Here is a 20,135-nt window from a genome sequence, read left to right on the forward strand (position 1 = left end):
GAGACAGAGAGAGGGAGAGCGAGCTTGGAGGGGGAGGGGCAGGGGGTGGGAGAGAGAGAGTCCCAAGCAGACTCCCTGCTGAGTGCAAAGCTCACCACACAGGGTTTCGTCTCACAACCCTGAGATCACCACCTGCGCCCTGAGCCGGAACCAAAGTCGGTCGCTTCCCCGACTGGGCCAGCCAGGCGCCCCTAAACTGCCACTTCTACGTTGCGTCTCCCCACAGGCTGCTGGCTCTTTAAGGGCGGGGACCCGGCTGTCACGCGCCCTTCTGATTGGCCCAGGGCTGGGTCAGCTGACTTCTGCCGCTCTAGGCTTCAAGTCTCTTCAGGATTTACAGGCTCCTGGAGTGCAGCCGCTCTGGTGCTTAAAGCCGAAGGGTATGGGGATTCGTCTCCCGTGTGTGAGCTCCCTGGTGCCAGGACCCATTGCTCCGCCCTCTCTGTGTGCCCAGGTCGCTCCCCGCGGCGGGCAGCCTCCCGCCATCTTTCCGACCTTCTTGACCTTTCAGACGCAGCTTCTTCTCTATATTCGGTCGTGGGATTTGTTCTGCTGGTCTTCGGGTCACTGCTGGGTTTCTTGACTGGGACGGGGGTGATAGCTCGCTGTGAGCGTGGAAGGGGGCGAGCTCAGGATCCTCCGCCCCGCTCCCCGGCCTCCCGAGCTCCAAGTCTCTCGCCCACTTTTAAATCAGATTATTTGGGTTTTGCTGTTGAGTTCCTTAGATATTCTGGATATTACCGCTGTACGGGGGTGGCTCAGTCGGTTAAGCCTCTGCCTTCAGCTTAGGTCATGATCCCAGGGTCCTGGGATCGAGCCCTGCATCCGACTCCCTGCTCAGCGGTCCTGGGATTCTCCCTTCCCTCCTGGTCGTGCTTTCTCGCTCTCTCTCCTAAATTAATTAATTAATTAAATATTTTAAAATTTGGATATTAACCTCTTATAGATAGACGGTTTGCAAATATTTTCTCCCATTCTGTAGGATGCCTTTTTATTGTGCTGACTGTTTCTTTGGCTGTGCAGAGCTTTTTACTTTGATGTGGTCCTGCTTTCTTATTTTTGCTTCTGTTGTTGGTGCTTTTCGTGTCATAGCTAACAATCTTTGCCAAGACCTGACGTTAAGGAGCTTTTCTGCTGTGTTTTCTTGTAGGAGTTTCACAGTTTCAGGCCTTAAATTTAAGCCCTTAATCCGTTTGGAGTTCATTTTTGTGAGTGGTGCGAGATAGGAGTTCCATTTTTCATTCTTCTGTGTGTGGCTGTCTAGATTTTGCAGCACCATTATTTTTTTTCAATTTATTATTATTATTATTGTTATTATTTTTTGCAGCACCATTAATTGACGACATTACCCTTTCCCCCACAAGTCTTTTGGCTTCCTTGTCAAATATTGGTTGACCATATATGCATGGGTTTATTTCTGGGCTCTCAATTCTGTTCTTTTGGTCTATTTGTCTACTTTTATGATAGTACCATTCTGGTTTCTCCTTTTTTGTTTGTTGGATTTTTGAAAATAACATGCTTCTAGTTTTCAAAAACTGCTATCAAATTCAGCAAAAAATCTGCATATGTCATTGGTAAACGAATGAAATCCGGTATATTTTTAGTATTTCATTTTTGCTGTACTTTTTAAGGTAAAGGAAAATAACAGCCAGTTTTCAGGTACAATGCTGTTTGATTACTGTAGCTTTATAACAAAGTTTGAAATGAGGAATTATGATGGCTGCAGTTTTGTTCTTCTTTCTCAGGATTGCTTTGGCTATTTGAGGTCTTTTGTTGTCCCATACAAATTATAGCATTGGTTTTTTGTTTTTTTTTTTCTATTCTTGTGAACAAGGTCATTGAAATTTTGACAGCAATTTCATTGACTCTATACCTGGCTTTGAATAGTTTGGACATTTTTTAAAAAGATTTTATTTATTTATTTGACAGAGAGATCACAAGGAGGCAGAGAGGAGGCAGGCAGACAGAGGGGGGAAGCAGGCTCCCTGCTGAGCAGAGAGCCTGATGCCAGGCTCAATCCCAGGACCCTGAGATCATGACCAGAGCAGAAGGCAGAGGCTTAACTCACTGAGACACCCAGGTGCCCCAGTATGAACTTTTTTTTTTTTTTAAGTATTTATTTACTTGACAGAGAGAGAGATCACAAGTAGGCTGAGAGGCAGCCAGAGAGAGAGAGAGGGAAGCAGGCTCCCCGCTGAGCATAGAGCCTGATGTGGGGCTTGATCCCAGGACCCTGAGACCATGACCTGAGCGGAAGGTAGAGGCTTAACCTGCTGAGCCACCCATTTAATGACATACATTCCTCCTCCCTTCTGCTAACTTTAGGCTTACTTTATTCTTCTTGTTCTAGTTCCTGGAGGTGTAGAATTAGGCTCCTTGAGATTTTTCTTCTATGCCTTTATCACTATGAGCTTCCCTCTTAAAACTACTTTCCTGTGGCCCAGGAATTTTGATATCTTGGGTTTCCATTTCTGTTTTTCTCATTTTATTTTTTTGTCATTTCCCTTTTGATTTCTTCTTATTCCCATTGGTTTCTCAGGGGGATGTTGCTTATTTTCCACAGATTTGTGAATTTTCTGGTTTTACTCCTTTATACCATTACCATCAGAAAAAGACCCTTGGTATGATTCCCTTCTTAAATTTGCCACAGCTGTTTGTGACTTAACATATGATCTGTCCAGGGGAATGTGCTTAAGGCTTCCTGGTCATTAGTCTTGCCCTCACCTTGTACATTGTTTTAATTATGAGCCTCTTGTCTTGTTCTTTTTTTTTTTCCTTAGATTTTTTTAAAGAATTTTTTAAGATTTTTAAAAAAAGATATTATTTATTTATTTGACAAAGAGAGGGAGCTCAAGGAGGCAGAGAGTCAGGCAGAGGGAGAATGAGAAGCAGAGGAGGGAGCCTGCTTCTAGGCTCGATCCCAGGACCCTGGGATCATGACCTGAGCTGAAGGCAGACACTTAACTGACTGAGCCACCCAGTCACCCCTCTTGCCTTGTTCTTATTCTTTTTTTTTTTTTAAGATATTATTTATTTCAATCTCAAGTAGGTGGAGAGGCAGGCAGAGAGAGAGAGAGAGAGAGGAGGAAGCAGGCTCCCCACTGAGTAGAGAGCCCCATGCGGGACCCTGAGATCATAACCTGAGCCGAAGGCAGAGGTTTAACCCACTGAGCCATCCAGGTGCCCCACCTTGTTCTTATTCTTAAGACCCCCTCTTTGGTTCCTGTTATGTCCTCCTGTTTTGTGTCCTTGCCTGGGTTTCTTACCCAGAATATCAGTTCCCAGTGTTGGGGTTGTGCCCTTGAACCCCAGACCCTCTGGCTGGGTCTCTGTTTCTTACTGCCTGGTCTCCCTCATTCCCACTGTTGATCTGAATGTCTGTCTGTCACTCCTGGTCAGGCTCCTCTGAGACCAGAGGTAGAACTCTTTCCTCTGGCTGGGGACCAGGAATGAGGGTTGGGGAGGCAGCCGCAACACCGACGTGCTTGTCCACTCTCTCTGCTCTGCCCACAGCACTTCCTCACGGCCCTGGGGGGACTCGTGGCAGTGCCGCTCATCCTGGCCAAGGACCTGTGCCTGCAGCATGACCCCCTGACTCAGAGCTACCTCATCAGCACCATTTTCTTCGTCTCTGGCCTCTGCACTCTCCTGCAAGTGTTTTTAGGAGTCAGGTAGGTAAAACTTTTTCCCCTGGCTTCTGACTTTTCCTTGCTGGAGTATCAGCGAGATTTGCTCTGCTTGCAGCTGGAGAGGTGGTTAGGCAGCTGGTGGGACCTGCTAAAGGGAACACGGGACTAGGAATCAGAGCCTGGGTTCAAGTCCTTACTCCAACACTTAACTGTCTGTACTAGCTAGGATTCTTGATTAAAGTTACATAAATCCAGATTAGCTTAGGCAAAAATTCATTCTTTATTAATGTATAAGATCAACGTAGGAGAAAGGCAAGGTGCATCACATGTCAGGAACAGGGACTCGGAAGATGGGACTTCTCTTGTTTCTATAGAGGCCTTCCCCTAATGTTTGTGAGATGCAGGGCAAGAATACAAACAGGTTCCCACACACTGTGTGTCTAAATATTGGAGAGTTTCAAACCGAAGTTACAAATTCTTAGATAAGATCTGTTCTGATCATTCTGCCTGGAAGGCCAGGTTTGAATTTACAATTCTGCCACCGCTCTAAGTTCTACTTTAGGACTTAACCTCACGGGAGGCAGGGGCAGCCCCTAGCCTGTGGCCTTCCCCCTTCTCTTCCTAGCTCAAGCTTTGCTCCAGAGCCCAAATGGTCTAACATGCATGAATGTGGACACCCCAGCCTGCTTGTCCAAGCTCCACACCCAGCCCCAACACACACACGCGCATACACACACATACCACATTCCCCAAACAGCAGACGCTTGGCCCTCCTTAGGCTTGGGGGTGTGCACATTTGCTTCATGGTCGGCCTTCAGCAGGACAGACCTGGGGAGGAGACCCAAGCAGCCTCTGGAAAAGACTCAGGGCCATTTACACTGAGAATTCTTGGCTCTCAAAGGGGAGAGGCACATGGGTTTGACGTGGACATGTCAAACATGTTTCCCAGAGAAGGCAGAGTGGAGCTCTCTGGAGCGTCGGGCTAGGTGCAGGGGGCTCTTCTGTCCTGTCTGAAGACAGTCTCCTCATCACACTGCCAGTGCCTGACTATGTTGGCGCAGACAGGCACCCCGCAGAGGAGTGTAGACAGGCTCTGGCAGTCCTCGCACTTTTCTCCCAAAGCAGGTGAGATCTGCTCTGGAGAGTCTCCCGTTTTAAAATCCCAGGGAAGAGCACTGATTGGTGCAATATAAGCCAAATGCCCAGCTCTCACCCACCGGGGCGACAAATATGGAGACTCCCCTTGAGCAGTTTCCCAAAGAGTCAGGGAAGAGGAGTTCTGTTCTGAGGAGACGAGTTGGCAGAGGCTCACTAGTGGGGTACGTGGTTTGGGACCCATAAAACAAGGTCGATGCCGGCACTGTCTTTCCTCCCTTAGAGTCCCACTGAGATGAGCAATTGTTCAAATTGGTGTAGTCACCTTTTAGAAACAAAAAACATCCAGTCCCTTGTGTACCTATGTAGGCCGCTAAAATTAGCCCGAGTAACATGGAGTTTTTTTGCTCTGGCGCTGGCCTGGACAAAATCGTGGGGCCAGGAAAATGATTTGTTGGAGCTTTCCTCCTCCTCACTTCCATACCTCCCCTCTTCCTGCTCTCCACCACTACCCCCTGCCCCACCTTGATTCCCAGAGTTCCACACAGTGGCTCTGTGGGGCTGCCATCTGCTTGGGAAATCCCTCTCTGTGGCCTTCTCTGGCCCTCTTCCGCTCATCCCCTCACCTCAGACCTGTTAGTCCTGTGTCTTCTTCCTTTAACATTAATTGAGCATCTAGTCCAAGGACAGATCCGGGCTCTGTTCCGCCTGAAGCTTGCACAGTTTTTGGTGTCCTCTTTAAGGAAAAGGAATCCAGAATTATGAATACAAAAGCATATGTGAGAGAGAATATTATTAACTTGGAAAAAAATCACAACAAATCACAAATTTTGAAAAGTAGATAAACACCACAAATGCTGTAAATTCCAAAATACAGCATGGCATTTTTATTATTTAACATTCTTACGGCACCCTATCATATTTCTCCCCCACATTTTATGCCTGCGGACTCTTTTCTTCTTTAATTGAAGGTTGTGTACTCTTTGATCACCTCTTCATTTTATAAAGAGAAGGAGAGATCGTTCAGTCACTCCTCTAGCATGGGTTCATCCAAGTTTGCTTGGAAATACTGGTAGCTGAGATACAGAAATGCTGCTGTAGATTTGTGCCCTGCAAACACAGAAATTCTGTTGTATTTGATTTCTATCAAAAAATTTTAAAATGTGCGCTGCATTTATAAGTGTATATGGTGCGTTGTTAAGTATATTCTTTTTTTTAAGAGTTTATTTATTTATTTGACTGACAGAGATCACAAGTAGGCAGAGAGGCAGACAGAGAGAGAGGGGGAAGCAGGCTCCCTGCTGAGCAAAGAGCCTGATGCAGGGCTCGATCCCAGGCCCTGAGATTATGACCTGAGCCAGAGGCAGAGGCTTAACCCACTGAGCCACCCAGGTGCCCCTATTAAGTATATTCTTGAGAGGAGACAGAGTCCATCTTGACTGCATAGAAATGAGAACCAAATCTTCTCTGGCAGTTTCACATATCTGACGGTGGTCAGGTTTTCCACAGACTTGCTTCTGGCGCCGTGCATTTCAGACCTTGTTTCTCATCCACCACCCACATATGTCAAATGCCAGGTGCAGTGGGACACATTCATAACATCATGTGACCTCAGGTTCTGTGCCCTCATGCCATGAAGTAGATCGAGCTGGCGTGGGGTGGGGGGTGGGGGGTAGGAGCATTGCAAGAAACAATCATGGCACCAAGGTGGCTAGAAATAAATTAAGTATCCGTGGGTGGCTTAGTGGTCTCAAACCACATAAATACATCCTACCACACTCAAACTCCATTTATCCTGACTCAGCTTCCCCTTAGGCAGATCCTAAAAGTGCTTACGGTGTTTCAAATACCGTCTGATGCAAGATTCAGGGTCCGCAAGCTGGCGGTACAAAGAGATAAGAGTTGTAGCCAAATGTGGCTGAAACTGTTCACTTTTGCAAAGTCGACAAAGACATATGGCTAGTGAACGCAGGGTAGGGACCCCTCCCCGGACTTTAGAAGGAGTCAGGCAAGTGAAAATCCCTTCGCCAAAAATCTCCATTTGACCTAATCTGTGCCAGGCCTGTGCTCAACCCTGGGGTTGTGAAGGGAAATGGAAAACATTTCCTGCAGTGGGCTTCTGGCCTGACCTATCTTGACAGGAAATGACTGGACAGGAAAAACATTAATATGCATGTCTTCTTTGTCAGTTATCTGAATTAAACCACACAGGTCTAGATGATATGGGGCTGGCCCCTAGTTTCCAGGAGAGGCTGACTGTAGATAGCGTTCCAAGGACTATATTCACTCTTGGCATGGCCATTTTGCCTGAATCCAATCAAAGGCACTTTGCAAAGTGCTTCCTTTGCAAGTCATTTCCAGGTGATATGCCAAGGCTTAAGTTCTTAACGATCTCTGCTGAGGAGTGGGACACACCTGCCCACAGCATTGGTGGGTTAGTTCCCTGCTCTCTTTCTTCTGTCACCATCTCTTAGAGCCAAAATTTCTTCCAGATCCCTCATCAAGGACTCAAAGAGGTATAGGGTTTGCTCTGGTTTCTCTCTCAGAACCCTAAAATGCAGATACCTTCCCCCATTTTCCAGGATTGGCCCTAGGAATGTAAGAGGCTGCATTAGCATTAGGGAGGCCTTGCAGGAACCTGTCTGGGGACCTGGGGACCCCACCCCTGTCCCGGCCCCATGGAGAGTTACAAAGGGAGGAGCATTGAGCTTCGAAACTGGAGGCCTGAACCCTAGTCTTGGCTTCTGTGCCATGGGAACTTGGACAAGTCACTTACCCTCTTTAAGCCTCAATTTTCTCATCTATAAAGTGAAGGAATTCAACTATACAGTGTCTGAAGGCCTCTTTGATCTCTGTTATGGACAGCTCTGATGTTGACAGAGAATATGATGAAGTGCCCTATTTTAATTGGATTACCGGTAGTAAAAGCACCTGTGGGCTTAGCCTGATGGTGGGTTTTGTGAGAAACAAACTCATCAGGAGTTAGGATCCAAAGAACTTGAACTTACCCCTTCATTAAATATGCAGAGAAAGAGGGAAATAAAATTAGGACGTAAAATCACCCTAATGTCTTTAGACTAAGGTGAGGGCAGGAATAAATGTGCCTTTGGCTCTACCCATGGAAATAAGCTCCCCTCCCCCCAGATGCTGATAAGTAACTTCCTGAGACATTATGGATTATAAAACCTAGCTGATAGTCCATGACTCAAAGGCCAAGTAGATCTGATTGCTGTTTATTTGGTGATAACCCAAAACAGGCTGATGTTGCAATAAGATTTCAGAATATCTTAGTGATTAAAATGACATTAAATAATAAAAAATGATAAGATTTGATAACTGCTGCTCTTTTTTTTTTTAAGGGAGTGCACGTGCAGCATGGCGGGGGGGTGGGGGCAGAAGAAGAGAGAATCTTTAAGCAGGCTGCACGCCCAGTGTGGAGCCCAGTGTGGGGCTCAATCCCACTATCCTAAAATCCCAAGCTGAGCCAAAAATCAAGAGTTGGACGCTCAATGGACTGAGCAGACCAGGTGCACCACTGCTCAGTATCAGAGCTCACAATCACTGCGCCCAGTGTGGGGCGGGCAGCTGTACTCCTTGGCAACATGGATAGCTGCTTCCCTGGTATGACTTTAGGGGTCTTAGGTGCATCCCCCCAGGAGCCTTCCTCACTTAGGCTGGTTCTATAGAAAGGCCATACCGACCGACAGGCATATATAGTTTTGTGGCCACTTTGCTCCTGCCTTCTTGACAGCCAGGTCACCAGATGTACCAATGGAGCTCTGGCTGGAGCAGGAACAGTGGTGGCTTTGGGGGTAGAAGAGTGACCGGGCCATCCATCGCAACAGAGGAGTCCCGAACACGGGGCTAGTACTTCTGCTTCCTCTGGGTTTAAGTTGAGTAGTTACCAATAGGGGAAAGCACATGATGACATTTCCTTATCTGGTCCAGGGAGCTCTGTAGAAAATGAACAAAGTGCTCCATGTCCAGTAGGAAGTAGCTGGGACTCAGAGTGCTCACTAATTCTTACAACACAGTGACCCCTTAAAACTCAAGAGGAATTCTTCAGTCCCATCTTACAATCCTGGGTCTCTGCTCCCCGTTCTGATCGATTTCAAAGAAAAGTCCCCGTGACATCATCCTTTACCCACTCATTGGATTGACTCAAGAAGGGAACATCAAAATGATGACATGGGTGAGGTTGGATTCCAGCAGCTCACCCTCCAGACACATCTCTCCCCAACGGTTGACCACTTCCCCATTTACCCACAGGCTTCTTGAATTGCACATGTCCCAACCCCAGACCTTCTCAGGGCAATCATCCAGGTTCTCAAGTGCAGAAGGCATATTGCTCTCCCTAGAGGAGTCCTTACAGGGTCATGAGATCAAGCCCCACTCCACACTCAATGTGGATCCTGCTTAAGATTCACTCACTCCCTCTTCCTCTGCTACTCCGTTCCTCCCCTCCTCATGCTCTCTGTCTCTTTAAAAAAAATTAAATAAATAAAATATAAATAATAAATAAATAAAATAATTTCATTCACATTACCTTCATCTTGATGAACTATCTCCTGGAACTCTCTTTCTCTATTTTGAATGGTTGCTGTATATAACTGGTATACATTATATATGTCATCCTCAGATGCCCCTACATCCCTATCCTGGAATTCCCTTCATGTCAGTTCTCAAGTCTAGGTCTCTTGTTCCCATATATTTTTCTTTTTTTGAAGGAGCACAATAATCCAGTAGCTTCCTGAGAGAGAGAGAGAGAGAGAGAGAGAACAAGAACACAGGAGATAAATTTTGTAAGACTTTGTTTATAAGAAAGTATCTGGATTCTACTCTCACACTTGATTGATAGCTTAGCTGGGTATAGAAATTTAGGTTGGAAATAATTTTCTTCCAGAATTTTGAAAGCATAGTTCCATTGCTTTGTAACGTTCAGTGTGATTTTAAGAAAGCCAAAACTTTATGTAATCTCTCCTCCTTCCCCCAACCCAGAAGCTGGAAAAAAAAGAAAAAAACTGCTTTATAATCCCAGTGTTGTAAATTTTTAAGTTATTTGTCATGGCCTGAGTTTATTTTCATCCATTATACTGTGTACTCAATAGTTCCCTTTAATATGCGAAGAGTTATTTTTCAGTTTGTTTGAGTTTCTTTCTCAATCTCCTTTTACTCACATGCTGGATTTCCTGGAATGGTCCTCTAATTCTCTTACCTTTTCTTACCTATTTATAACTTTTTGTGTTTTTGGTCTTTGGGGAGGAGGAAATTAATCAACTTTATCTTCCATCATGTCTACTGAATTTATTTCTACTCTAATACTTCAAGAATTTTTTTTTGTTTTCTGAATATTCTTGTTTTATGCATCCTATTCTTGTTTTATGAATGCAAGATCTTCTTACTTGCCAAAGATATAAATGAAATGAGAATGTGTTTGAAAAAAATTATCATCTCTTGGGGTCCGTGAGTGGCTCCGTTGGTTAAGCATCTGCCTTCAGCTCAGGTCATAATCTCAGGGTCCTGGGATTGAGCCCTGAATTGGGCTCCCTGCTCTTGGGGAGTCTGCTTCTCCCTCTCCTCTCTACCTGTGCTCTCTCTCACTATCTCTTTCTCTCTCTGTCTCCAATAAATAAATAAAATCTTTAAGAAAATTATCATCTTCCTACAGGACAAGTTACTTTCATTATTGTTTCTTTATTTGGTTTCTTTATTTGGTTCTCTGTCATCTAAGGTCCTGTGGTTATCTTGTGATCCTTGTATATCTGCTCATATTTAAAGGTTGGGTCTCAAAAGTTTGACTGTAGGTTCTGAGCCTGAGACTGGATCTTGTTCACTTTGGACTTCATTGTTGCATGATACATAGGAATGCCACATAAACCAAATGCAAGGGCCACCATTTACATTGTACTCTTGACATGTTGTCATGAATTTCGAGTATGTTTATATTTTTCCTAGCATAGTTGGGGAAGCCTAAATTTCAGTTACTTTATGCTTTTCCACTCAGGTTGTCCTATCCTCCAGAAAAGGACCTTCTAGCCTCTTGCCTGGAGAGTAAAGGGCTGGCTGGAAATGTGCTAGAAGCTCAGTGGGAAAGTGAGCTAGATGTTTTAGTGTTCTGTGTGTATATACTAAATGAATCACCCCAGTGTTCAGTATGGTATCTCCACTTCAGCTGTGCCAGTTTCTCTGCAGAATCCATAGATCCTGTGTCTTGCCTTTTCTACAGAATAAACTAGTCTTCTGCCAAGATGGGGAAAGGACAGTTACTTGACTGGTACTGAAAAAGACATTAGACCTGTTTTAGCTCCACATTTACTCTTACATCAAGAGCCAGTATTTGATATGTTGTGAGTTTTTCAGTGTAATGTCATTTACCTATTGCTAGTGTAGAATACTGATTCCCCGGGGGCAGTCAGATCAGTTACCACTATCAATCTACTCTCTATCTTTCAAAGATCTCCTACTCAGATATTCTTATCTTGTGGTTTATCCCTCTAAAATATATTTTAAGGTCATTTTATTGGAGTTTCAAGAGAGGCTGATTGTATAATCTCAGAAGTCAACAATTTTCTTACTTTGCAAAAAAAAAAATCCAGTATACATTATGAATATTGAATCTTTGTGTTTATTAATTGCCATAAACGTTTTTAGTGTGTCTTTATTTTTGATTAAGAAATTTTTGCCATATCAAAGCTTTTATGTTTCTTTGGTAAAATTTATTACTTTTTTCCTTTGCTATTTCTTGATCTACTTTTAGACTTAGAAATCCTTTCTATATTCAATAGATAAGACACATAATCACCTTTTTAAAAAAGTACTTATATGTGTGTTGTTTGGGTTTTTAAATTTAACTCTTGAATTTATTTGGGATTTAGTTAGGTGTATTGTAGAAGTGAGTCCTCAGATTTATTTTTTCTCCCTAAAAGCCAATTTTTTCAATATCATTTGTTGAATAAATGGGAATCGAGACTATTCATTACATACTAAGTTCCTATATATCTGAGCATCTGTCTGTTTCAGGGCTACTGTTTTCTCCCCATTAATTTCTTTGTTGTGTCTTCAACCATTACCACACTGCTTCGTTTTTGGTTTTGGTTTTGTTTTAAGATTTATTTATTTATTTGAGGAGTGGGGGTGTGCAGAGTGCAGAAGCTGATGACCCTGAGATCATGACCTGAGCTGAAACCTAAAGTTGGATGTTTAAGCAACTGAGCCACCCAAGTACCCCCCACCCTGTTTTAAAATTGATAAGTTTCTACTGTACTTTATTCAGCTGGGCATGCTTTCCTCATTATTCTTTACTTGAAAAGTCTTTATAAGTTATTCTAATTTTTAAATTCTTCCAGATGAATTTTTAAAGCATTATATGAAATAAAATATTCTCATTGGGATTTTGATTACATTTGCATTATATTTAAAGATTAACTTGGAATAAGTGAGACTTTTATAATATCGATTTTTCCATTCAAGGAACATGCTATATGCCTCATTTAGCTAAGTCATCATATATTTTCTATTAGAATTCTGTTTAAAAATATCCCAAGAGGACACCTGGGTGGCTCAGTCGGTTGAGTGTCTGCCTTTGGCTTGGTCATGATCCCAGAGTCCTGGAATCTAGCCCCACATGGGGTTCCCTGCTCATCAGGGAAGCCTGCTTCTCCCTCTCCCTCCACCTGCTTGTGCTTTTACTCTTTCTCTTTAATAAATAAGTAAATAAAATAAAAATATCAAAGTGGGGCTATAAGGTGGCTTAGCCAGTTAAGGGTCTGACTTTAGATTTTGGCTCAGGTCCTGATCTCAGGGTCCTGGGATCGAGCCTAGTGTTGGCCTCCATGTTCAGGGTGAAGTGTGTCTCTCTCTCTCTCTCTCTCTCTCTCAGTCTGCCCTTCCCCTCATATTCATTCTCCCTCTCTCAAATAAATAAATAAATCTTGAAAAAATATTGTCCCGAGTTATTCTATAATACAGGTATATCATTTGTTATTTTTGAGCATACTCAACAATTTTCACTTGCTTCTTAAAGGAAATTTTTTTCTCTAAATTTCAGAGCAGGGAAACATTTCCCCTCTTCTGCAGGATCTTTTTCAGACCCAAGTCATGCTGAGTTTTCTGTTTATTCATCACTTAACTGGAAGAGATCTATGTAGTCATAATGTCTAATGGACAAGATCAACTATGACCATTCTCTCTTAAGTCCAACAGACACTAAGTCTGACTTTTGAGTTTTCATATTGGTCTCTGCATTTTCCAATTTCAGCAAGAATCTTGCTAATTCAGTATAGTTAGCATCCTCACCTTCCACATCTGATTGGGTTCCTCATTCTCTACCATCGTTCAGGTGATGTCTGATCACCCTGGCCTGCCTTCAGCAGGATTTCCCCACCTCCTACCTTATCCCTGATGTTTCCTCTTGGTCATTTTCCAGCCCCTGACCCATCCCTGCTCCTGGGCTATAAATTCCCACCTTTTCTTATGGTATTCGGAGTTAAGCCAGATCATTCTCCCCTACTACAGAACTACATTGTAGTCGTCTCACTAGAATGTCATTAACTAGTGTCATGAATACCTTTTTCTTCAACAGGAGAACCTGAGAGCTCCGAGAGAAGGGTGGGAGTTTATCTTCCCAGTGCTTTCAAAAGGGTAGATATTTCTGTTTCTGGGTTAAATCGGGACTACAAAGAGAGGAAGAAAAATGTCTCCTCTACTCATTAACATAAGCTCTAGTTTGTTCTTAGCTCATGCCTTGTCATCAGTTGTTTTTATAACAAACACACTGTTGCAATTTGGTGGGTGACTCAGCCTTTCTCATCAGGGCTTCCCTACTTCCGAGCTGAGCCCTCCTACCACCACTTGCCCTCCCCGCCCCCAGCCCCCAGTCTCTTCCAGCCCAAGAAGTGCAGCGTCACTTCCCTGAAGGGCTCTTGAGATAACTTTTGTACCTTTATAATACTATGTAAACGTAGATGTTAATAGTAGCCCTGGGGACACATTCCTCTGGCTCTGCCAACCCAATATACCTATCCTATAAGACATGTGATATACAGATTTTGACATTTAACCTTTTCTTAGGAAATTTGCAAGTCATTGTAAAGAAGAATGGCAGGGCATCTTCTCTTCTTCAGACTCGAGCATCCTCATGAGACAGTGAAGGCTGGAAGGATAGTCTGGGAAAGTCTGCCCACATTTTATACCGGATGTTGTGAGGGCAGCAATGGAGAGTTGCAGCCAGATCCCACTCTGAGCCCAGACTGGCTCTTCCTGTAAAGGTTCATGAGGCTGGAAATGTAGCGAGTGGGGCTGGGAGGAGGAGAGGAAGAGCCGGAAGGTAAAACCGGGTGGTCTGAGTGTAGAGTGGGAGGTCCTTACTATATTGTGATATAATTGTAAGTCCCTTCAATCCTATTTGACACAAGGTGATGTGTAAATGTTCAAAGTAATACACAGCGTCTTGGAACTTGTGGGACATGGTCAGAGCACCTCTTTCAAATCAAATGTGACAAAAACAAGAACCAGGGAAGGGGGACCTCTGAAATAGGTCCAACAACAATACTAGAGTAATAAGCTTCAAAGTGATGAGTAGATGCAACAGAAGCAACTCCATCCCGACAGACACGTGTTGTGATATCATACGAAGAGAGCTGTGCCTTAGACGTTAACCCTTAAATGTTAACACAAGCCCCTACAGTAGAGAGATTGTGTCTGTTTTAAGAACTGGATCAGTAGTAGAGTGGAAGCTTTGGAGCTCTGTGCAGGTGACGCTGTACAACCTGCAGGGCTGAGTACAGTGGGCCACAGAGCAAGGGGATAATTAACGTAAAGACACAGCCTTGGACCAGCCCGAACACAGGAATTCCAACAACACAAAAGAAAACAAAGGATGCAGAAAAACAAATTTTAGAGAACCCACCTGCAAGAGTTGGGAATGCCAGACAACAGTTTTTTAAAAAGCCCACAATAGAGCATCTGTAAGAGAAAACACAAAAGAAAATGTCGTAACATACACCACCTTCTCGGGAGTACCCACACATTTCTGAGGGAGTCATAAAGTAAGGACAATAACTGCTGTCTGCTGAGCTCCTCTGCGTCCCCAGGCACTGGCCTCCACATTTATACATATTTAATCTTCATGGCTACTCCCCGGGGAGAGGACTCTTATTTTGTTAAAGATGACACTAAGGCTTGCAGAAGTTGGGCAGCATGCCTAGCTAGGTCACACAACTGATAGGAGGTAGAGCCGGATTTAAACTTGCTGTAGGTGTGTTCCTGCTCTTTCTCAGTGTCATAGGGCAGTGAGGAACCTGGATGAAGAAGGAGGAGCCCTGAGCACTCCTCCTGGTTAACTCTATGACCTCAGGTCAAGATCCTCTACCTATGCAAATGACAAGACCAAGCTGGATATGTTTCAAGAGGCTCTTCCGGATCTAAAATGTTGAGTTGGTTCCAAATCAACAGTCTATAGTTTATAAGAGAAACATGCAAGTCAGAAGGCACATGTAGAATAATAGTGAATCATACCCATGTGCAGATTTTAAAAATATAGAGATTGTCATCATGGTCGGTGACAAGAATACAGATAGGCATCAAGGTCACCACCAAAGGTAAGACATACATATAACAACAAAAGCCTAGAATAGTACTGAGTGCACATATCCTATACACATACTGGGGACATGCATAAAGGAAGAACTAGCAGAAATGCAAGGTGTGTATGTAGATCTCTCTCTCTCTTACCTATATATGTAAAGGGTACTGATAAGAAGTTATGTCTGGGGTGCCTGGGTGGCTCAGTCCATTAAGCATTCAACTCTTGCTTTTGGCTTGGGTCATGGTCTCAGGATCATGAGATCCGGCCCCACGATGGGCTCCGCACTCAGCACAGAGTCTGCTGGAGATTCCCTCTCTCTACCTCCCCCTTTGCTCCTGCCCCAGCTCGCACTCATGCACTCTCTCTCTAAAATAAATAATATCTTAAAAAAAGTTATACCTAATAAAATGGGGGTGGGAATGGGGCAGAAGGAATAGAAAATGGAACTGGAAGGTGTAAGGATAAAATAACAAGGGAAAAATGTATGGATATGTCGTGTGAACATAAAGGTAGAACATAATAATACCCTTAGACAAATAAATGAAAAAAAATTCATCTTGCTCTTGGACATAAAAGATATTTAGCAATTACCAAAAGGCAGAAAGTCCATGTATCATATTATCCCAATGACATGTAATTATTTTGGAAGAAAATAACATGAACAAAATTAGAAAGGAGCTCAACTGCTTGAAAATTTGGAAATGCTCTCTTTAATGATTTCTGAACTGGGGACGGATTCCTGCATATAGTAACAGAAAGCATTTTTTTTTTTTTAATGAAAAGAAAGCTCACTATCCTAAGAATTGTTATGAATATATTTTGACTGTACCCAAACCCCATGTAATGAGCAGACAGTTTATAGAGAACAGACAATATACCACACGAATGAGTGCACATCTCTCCTAGCTTAATGAAATGCAAAATAACCCTTGCTAGGACTTCATTCCATGCCAAAAAACAAAGGATAAGCCCAATGTTGGGGTGCCAGGCTCAGCGCTGGAGGGATGGGAATGAAAGATAACAAATCCCTGCCCTTGTGGAACCCAGTAGAATGGGCATGGCGGACATGGCAGACTGTATGTGAGCATTGTCATGAGGTGTTTAAAGTAATCCTTGAGGGTAAGTTACTGGAAGTGGTTATTTTGTTAGTATGAGGCTGAGATGTGTGTCCCTAAAATGTAAATGGGAGTTTGGTTTCACTTGCCGTGCTGTCCTCAGTATCATGGCAGCCACTGCCCACCAAGAGCAGATCCTCAATAGACACTTGGTGAATGAGTGCAACGTGCGTATGGAATTATAGCAAAAAAAAAAAATTACAACACAAGTTCTGTTTCACGTCACTCTGGTTATATCCATATACAAAGGTTTATATGTTCACTTTGAAAGCTCAAGGGGATTTTTAAAAGATCAAAGTAGAGCAGGTTTCCCTTCTCTATCAAGATATTTAGAGTCATGGGAGGCCTGGGAAGCCTAGTTGGTTGAGCAGCTGCCTTTGGCTCAGGTCATGATCCTTGGGGTCCTGGGACTGAGTCCTGCATCAGGCTCCTTGCTCGGCAAGGAGCCTGCTTCTCTCTCTGCCTCTGCCTGCTGCTCTGCCTGCTTGTGTTCTCTCTCTCTCTCTGTCAAATAAATAAAATCTTTTAAAAAAGATACTTAGAGTCATAATTTTTAAATTGAGAAGGTATTCACACATACCCATACCATCCCCTGTGTATTCCTGCCTCGTGTGGGCAATGTATTCTGTTCTATCGTGGAACCTTGCGGGTCTAGACTTACGGAGGTAGATCAGCTGTCCTCCACCCTGGCTGCACACTGGAATCCCCTGGAGCTTTACGTACACCCTGTACCTGGGCACAGTCCTAGACAAGCCCACCAACTCCTCTCAGGCTGATGCCCAGGCGTCATCGACTCTCATGTTCAGCCAAGAGACCAAGGCCACTTAGGCAGCCAAACTCTTCCATCAAATTTTATATTTTCAGGGGGTGCCTGGGTGGCTCAGTTGTTAATCATCTGCCTTTGGCTCAGGTCATGATCCCAGGGTCCTGGGATCAAGCCCCACACTGGGCTTCCTGCTCTGGGAAGCCTGTTCTCCCTCTCCCACTCCCCCTGCTGTGTTCCTTCTCTCTCTGTGTCAAACAAATAAATAAAATCTTTTTAAAAACCTGTAAGAGGGCGCCTGGGTGGCTCAGTGGGTTAAGCCGCTGCCTTCGGCTCGGGTCATGATCTCAGGGTCCTGGGATCGAGTCCCGCATCGGGCTCTCTGCTCAGCAGGGAGCCTGCTTCCGTGTCTCTCTCTCTCTGCCTGCCTCTCCGACTACTTGTGATTTCTCTCTGTCAAATAAATAAATAAAATCTTTAAAAAAAAAAAAAAAAAAAAACCTGTAAGAAAATTTGTATTTTCATTACATAGGATGTACTGAGTCACTCTCAAGAATAATCCTCCCAAGAGATTTTTGTGAAATTCTGAGTATACCTTTCTTGTATTGTGAAGAAAAAATATCTGAACTGGGTGTAGCAAAACGCTGGGGTGCCTCTGTGCCACCCTTCCCCAATATTAATGTCATGGGTGGCAGACTAGGCTAGCCCAGATAGCCTCTGATCTAATAAAGAGAGGCTTGTTGGAGGTTGACTTATCAGGCCGCATTTACCTCAAAGGGAAGAAAGTTCTAGGAGTTCTCAGAGGCCAGAGGGGAGAGGCTGAGCAGGAGTCAGAAGGGCCTGGATGGAAGGAACTTGCCCTGATAATTGACCTAAAAACTCTTCTGTCCATGGGATAAAAAGGAAGCTTGGAGGTCAAGGTCTGGGATTGCTGGTCATTTTGAAGACACAAAGGAGTCTGGCAACCCAAATTTTAGGCTGTGCTTCTCTTGGTGGGAGAACTCCCAGTGGGAGCTGTGTTTTTTATCCTGGGCCCTGGGGAAGATTCTCCGGGACCAGGGTAGACATGTTATCTGTCCAAGGTTTGGCAGGGTTCCTGGGTCTGACTGGGAGCCCAGCAGGAGCTCCTTGTATACTGAGACCAGCTGGGTCATGGATGGCCTCTAAATCAGGCTAGGGGTTGGGATTAAAGGACCGCCACTGGGCCCAGTTTCAGACCCGGGCTAACAGATCTTGTGGGTAACTGCTTCCTTGTCCCCCTCCTCCAGGCTGCCCATTCTCCAGGGAGGGACATTTGCTTTCGTGGCACCCTCCCTGGCCATGCTCTCCCTTCCTGCTTGGAAGTGCCCTGAGTGGACATTCAATGCCAGTCTGGTGAACACCAGCTCTCCTGAGTTCACCGAGGAATGGCAGAAGAGGATCCGAGAGGTAACGGGCCAAGGGGAGGTGGACTGGGTGATGTTATACTATGACGATGTGCTTGATAATTTTGCTCTAGTTCTATTTATCTCTCGCCTCCTTCCGAAGTCTGCACTTGTCCCTTTGTAAATGAACCTTAAAATTTTAATTAGGACATAGAGAAAATAACACGATAAATTTCCCAAGCTGAACTTGCTCCTGTTACCAGCAACAGGATCAAGAAACAGATGAGTTTCCATAGATGAGTTTCACCTGGTTTTGAACTTTCTATACAGAACTCCTCAGCACATACCAGTTTGTGTCTGCCTTCTTCATTCACCATGATTTTTACAAGAGGCTTTCCCCCGGTTATATGTAGGGGTAGACTCTTCATTCTCTTTACTGAGTAGCGTTCTGTTACATAATTACGCAGTAATTTACTTCTCTATTCTGCTGTTACCCAAACTGTGTTTAAGGGTAGTTTCCAGTTACTGGCTTCTATAGATAGTATTGCTGTGGATGTCTGTGTATTTGGTACTTTTAGGTGAACATATCTATGTTTTCCACCGAACAGACATGTAGGAATGGGCTGGCCGAATCATAGGGTGTGTGTACCAGTCAGGGATCACCGGAGGAGCAGAACCAACGGGACGTGTAGAGGTACATGCAGGAGGAGATGTGTTGTAGGAACTGGCTCACATGGTGATGGAGGCCAGGAAATCCTTGAGCTGCCTGCTGCAGACGTTGATCTTCATGCCGGTGGGCAGTCTGGGCGGCCACAGTAGTCTGGGCTGGGTCTTCAGTTGCAGAATAAGCAGAGCTCAAACCAGCAACACCGTGAATACCAGTTTTTAAAAATACAAAATCCTTCCATACTCTGTGAAATGTCAGGCGTGGGCAGACTGCCAGCTCCGCGATGGGCCGCACACTCTCCTAGTCTCCCACCAACGGCACACGTGCCCATCGCTGTTGACAATCTGGACCACCGTGGGCAATGCAAGCGCCTTCAGACGGAGATAGGGATTCTGTTGTTCGGGGGCCCCGTGCGCGTGGTTTGTGGCCCAAGGTATCAACTCATAGACGCTTGTGACTACATTCTAGGTCATACTTCCTCCCTCTTTTTAAGACTCGGGGGTATCACCATGAACCACCAGTACTTGAGATTTAACTATAAACCCTATCCCACACAAGGTAAAATTTCAACAGAGCCTTGTACGATCCACTTGTCAGACCGGACTGCTAGTTGCTGGCCCTGCCCCGAGCCCACAGGGGCAACCCTGGGCATTTATGCGCGTGCGTAGTATCACACATAACTCAGCCCACAGGCTGCATTTAGACTTGCTTTCTTTTTCCCACCAAGGGCCTTCTGTGGAAGTGTTAAATACTCTTAACAGCCTCCTCCTTTGTCCATTAGGTGAGCGGCACCCATGCTCTCTGAATTCAGGGACTCACATGGTGAAACTCAAGTCTTTGTTGCTTGAATTAGATTACCTTGTGAGGTAATGTCTGTCCTGGGGGGGAGGGACTGTCACTGGCTCATGAATCCTAGG

At 44.4% G+C, this 20,135-nt stretch overlaps 1 protein-coding gene across 3 annotated transcripts in view; it reads left to right on the forward strand.

Moving 5' to 3' along the window:
* Positions 1-20,135, forward strand: part of LOC132015675 (solute carrier family 23 member 2-like) — a 48,757-nt gene that overhangs the window by 8,401 nt on the left and 20,221 nt on the right. For all 3 annotated transcript variants that reach the window (XM_059396354.1, XM_059396352.1, XM_059396353.1), the window contains exons 3-4: positions 3,514-3,671; positions 18,456-18,615. In XM_059396354.1, the coding sequence (XP_059252337.1) occupies positions 3,514-3,671; positions 18,456-18,615 (318 nt within the window). The remainder of the gene's footprint in view (positions 1-3,513; positions 3,672-18,455; positions 18,616-20,135) is intronic.

This window comes from Mustela nigripes, chromosome 4 (genome assembly GCF_022355385.1).
Source record: "Mustela nigripes isolate SB6536 chromosome 4, MUSNIG.SB6536, whole genome shotgun sequence".
Classification (NCBI taxonomy): domain Eukaryota; kingdom Metazoa; phylum Chordata; class Mammalia; order Carnivora; family Mustelidae; genus Mustela; species Mustela nigripes.